The 4,675-nt window shown below is 42.4% G+C and overlaps 1 protein-coding gene across 1 annotated transcript; it reads right to left on the reverse strand.

Annotated features, from left to right (window-relative positions):
- Positions 1–825: 825 nt before the first annotated feature.
- On the reverse strand, positions 826–1,761 carry LOC101967747 (olfactory receptor 2M4). The gene has a single exon (XM_005342364.2). It carries the CDS (start codon positions 1,759–1,761, stop codon positions 826–828), a length of 936 nt encoding a protein of 311 aa, XP_005342421.2.
- Positions 1,762–4,675: the final 2,914 nt, after the last annotated feature.

The raw sequence follows: 4,675 nt of genomic DNA on the forward strand, positions 1-4,675 counted from the left end.
TAGTTAGTAATTTTTTTTAAATAATACACATGATGCAACAAAGATTGGATTTAAAATATAAGCACAGAAATCCAGCCAATGATTGACTTCAATTCTCAAAAATACTGCAGATTTACATACACAGATTACAATCTTGTGAAAACAGCTTGAGAACATAAATGTTTTATCAAAGTATGGGCAACTTATGGATATTAATTAATTAATTTGGACAGATTTAGAGGCCAGAAATATTTTTCAATAAAACTTTAGCGAGTTTTATGGGATTATGTATAATAAGTCACTTTTGAGCTGTGCAAAAAATTATGACCAGCAGTTCTTGAAACTGAGAGTTTTCTAACTTCTCCAAACAGATCAGTTGCTGATGTAAGAATGAGAGAGGAGTAAAACGATCACAATCATGAGGATGATTCTGCAGCCAAAAGGAAGTTATGTTGCTTCTGGACTCATTAAAGTATCCACTTTTAATTTAAAGATGAAAAAAGAATAAAATTCTAAGAGATATTTTATTTATTTTAGAAATTCATTTTCTCCCTGTCATAAAATGCTAAATATTTTATATAGATATAAAAGTTATTTGGAAAGATTCCCCGTTCCTAAATGCTTGGGAAGGAAGTAAAGAAGGATCAGGATTAAAATAGACAGGACAGGTCCCAGCATCAGTAAACCTGAAGTACAGGTGGGAATGAATCAGGAACACAGAGGTACCTCTCCAAACACAGAGGAAAACTGCAACCCCTGCTCTCCGCTGAGGTCAGAATCTGCAGATGGACCCCTGGCCTGGAAGACCAGCATCCTGGACAGACCCTCAGCAGACTCTGGAGAAAGTCACAGTAACCTTCCTCTCCTCAGGAGCTTCCTGAGCCCCCTGGATACCTCCCTGTTGCGCAGGCTGTAGATGAGGGGGTTCAGCATGGGGGTGAGGATGGTGTAGAAGGCCGACACCATCTTGTCCTGCTCCGCTGTGTGGGTGGAGGCTGGTCTCATGTACATGAACATGGCAGCCCCGTAGTAGAGTCCCACTACCATGAGGTGGGAGGAGCAGGTGGCGAAGGCTTTGCGGCGGCTTTCTCCGGAACCCATGTGGAGGACAGCTCGGAGGACACGGGAATAGGATGTGACAATAACTGAAACTGGCAGGATGAGCATCACCACACAACAGACGAAGAGCAGCCTTTCAAACGCAGACGTGTCTGTGCAGGAGAGAGGCAAGAGGCCAGCCACGTCATAGAAAAAGTGATGAATTTCCAGAGAGCCACAGTAGGAGAATGACAGGGCAGCTGCCAGAACAATGATGCCATCAAGAGACCCCAAGATCCAGGAAGCCACCACCATGAGCACACAGAGTTTCTGACTCATGAGGATGATGTACCGAAGGGGATGGCAAATGGCCACGTAGCGGTCGTAGGCCATGACAGCCAACAGGAAGCACTCAGCTCCCAGCAGGGACACATAGAAGAATATCTGGGTCCCGCAGCCTCCCAGAGAGATGGAGTTCCTGCCAGACAGGTAGCTAAAGGCCATCCTGGGGACAGTGGTGCAGATGAGCATGAGGTCCATGAGGGAGAGCTGGCTGAGGAGGAAGTACATGGGGGTGTGAAGCTGGGTGTCCAGGTGGATGAGGAGCACCATGGTGGAGTTCCCCATGATGGCCACTGTGAAGATGCCCAGAACCAGAGTGAAGAGGAAGGTGTGGGTGGGGCTGTGGTTGAAGATGCCCAGCAGGATAAAGACAGGGCTGGACGTGTGGTTTCCTGGCTCCATCTTCAGTAATTTGCCTTATCTGAAAGTCCCAGGGAAGATAGAAACTTGCCTATTCATTCAGCTTTCCAGTGCATGGTGCAGCAAGAACCTCTGTTGCACGGGGCATCTGAGGCAGGCAAGACCTTCTCAACAGCCTCCACCTGCCTCCCTTAATATCTGTGAGTCATGAGGCTCCTCATTTAACCTTAGAGAATGATTTCAGTATGCATTTTCTTTATTTTACCTACAAGAGTCCTAAAGTTTCTAAAAGATTACTCATGGGTACAGAGAGCATAGGAGGAACAATGATCATGCATCTCTGTTGCTGAAGGTCACCGTCATCCCTGATCCCAGGAAAGTTGGTACTGAAGGTTTCCTTCACTGGTCTACCTATGCCTGCAGTTATTGGTCTTCAGTGCTAGAATCCTGGCTCTCATGTCTTCCTCTTACCACCCCACCCCCGCCACCCCCGCCCAGTGAAAGATTAGACCAGGTCAGTGATGCTCCCTGCTGGGGACCCCTGTGCACATTAACTCAGAGAGCAGATGTGTTTTAACTCTCCTAGCTCAGATCAAGTCTTGGAGCCTGGTCTTATTCTATGAAGACGTCCATTAAAATATCACTGCATTGAAGAACATGACACTCACTTCTCCTTGGGGAATAGTTTTGCTCCTCCTAATTGTGTGTATGTGGAGCACAACTGGAGATTTTGTTTTTTGCTTGTACCTTATAAATGCATTTCCTCCCTATCATAAAATGTTACAAACTGAGTGGGATGCACATCTAGAGACAGAAAAGGAGCCCCCTCTGGTTTTGACAGCTTCACCGTGACATGCCAACCTGAGGAGTACAGGAGCTTGTTTTACATGTGAGGAGGGAGGTGAGAAGTACTTTCCCCAACCCAGCTCCCCAGGGACAGCATCCAGGATGTGCTTGTGAGGGACAAAGGACCCTAAGGCACAAAGGATCAGACCACACGCTACACACTTCAGCTGCTTCTCATCCAGCAAGTATCAAGAGATATTTTAAGTTGTTGAGGGCAGATGTGGCGTGATATTGAATGGTTTTGCATTGAGATGATTTCTCAAATGTTGAATTTCAGGACTGGATAATAAAAAATTCAAGAAATAAATAAACAATGGAAAGACAGAGTGTTGAAAGGGAAACTAACAATCAGATCTTTGTAAAATGCTACATCAGTTATTTTCATCTAACCTCCATATTCTTACCATGCCTGTAAAATATCATAGTCCATAGATATTTCTCAAATTAATTTTATCCCAAATAATGTTTTCCAAAGCAAGACCCACTTTTATTTCTGTCTGATATATATTGCTGTCACAAAATTCTTCTGAATTCCTGGGACTTCAAACTTGAAATAGTGACATCTTTATCATTATCTTCTACTTATTTATTTTTTTTAAAATTTACTTTTCTATAAAGAAAAATTTTTGTGCTCCTTGATCATCATTGTTTTGTAGTTGTTGTTGTTGTTTGTGGTGCTGGGGTTGAACCCAGGGCCTTTTATATGCATGGAAAGCACTCTACCAACTGAGCTATACCGCAGTCCCTTGATCATTGTTTGTGATATTGAGTTATTCTATCAACTGACGGGGATAGCTGGGAGTGTTTATCCTTAATAAAGAAAATACTAAGCAGGTAATAGTTTTCAAATTTGTTCTTTAGAATCCAACTAAACTGTAAAGAAATACAGTTATCTATGTTTTTCCTCTTAGAAATCTTTTTGACCTATGACAAGATGGAGATATATAAAGTTTATTTCTATTTAATATCAAAAAGCTATATTACTATTTTGTTCATCAACAAATATTCTATTCTCCTTCCAAGGACAGGGCAAACTCCAAGTTACATATCAATGATATGTACACTTTGCTCATCACAGCACTTTATTGGTGATGTGAAACTTAGTTTAAATTCCTTCTGATGTTGACATTTTCTCCAGAAAAGGTTCTAGTATGTGTTAATACTCTAAATGAATTCTATCAATTATAATCAATGGCAGAACTCATTTCAAAATATCAAATTAAATAATAAAGATCATTTTGCTAGTTTTAATGATACTTAAAAACACATGGCTTCCTTTTTTCACTGAACTGAAATGTAATGTCAATAGTCCAAGAAACAATTTCCATTCACAGTTCTAACTTTTGGACATGGAAGTGCACCTTAAAAAAAATGATGTATGCCAATAGTGAAACCGGAGAATAATTCCTCTGTGGGTCATACTGTGGGTCATATCTTTACCATCAAGCTTTAATAAACATTTTAGTAAATCAAAATAATTTCACCGTTAAGAAGAGCTTGTCTCTTTCTCCCTTCTTCACCTTCAGCATGAAAGGGACAGTCAGGATTTCAGAGGAAACAGTGACATTCCCAGGATGTCATGAAAAGGTATCTACAATGCGAAGAATTTGCAGAATATGCTCAATAATTTTGACCATCAGGCCGAGGCGTGTTCACACTGTGGAATCCTTTATAATGCTCTGAACACGTTTTCGTACACATCATCTCACTGTGGTGCATTCCTATGTTCACACAGCACATTTGGCTTATGCAGCCCCGGGAGCCTTCCTTGCTGTGCCTCCTCTCTCCAAAGCTCTCCCTCCTGTTTTCCTGAGGTCCCCTTCTCTCCCTTTTCTCCCCATCTCCTACGTGTGAGAGATGACCTAGTCCCATCTTCATGCTGTCCTACTCACATGTAGTGGCCAAGGAACAAACTCACCGAATAGCCCAGCTCTTTGATCTCGGGGAGGTGATCTCACTTTCTGCCTGTTGCTCAGCCTTCCCTTCTGTCTCTTCTAGAGAAAATTCTAAAGCAGCCTGAACTCAGTCTGTAGGACTTCCAGAGACCCACCCATCTCGGGGCATCCTGGACCTTAAATCCTGTGCCTTCTGGGAGCATTCAGTTCCTGGA

The sequence above is a fragment of the Ictidomys tridecemlineatus genome, chromosome 1 (genome assembly GCF_052094955.1).
Source record: "Ictidomys tridecemlineatus isolate mIctTri1 chromosome 1, mIctTri1.hap1, whole genome shotgun sequence".
NCBI classification, from domain to species: domain Eukaryota; kingdom Metazoa; phylum Chordata; class Mammalia; order Rodentia; family Sciuridae; genus Ictidomys; species Ictidomys tridecemlineatus.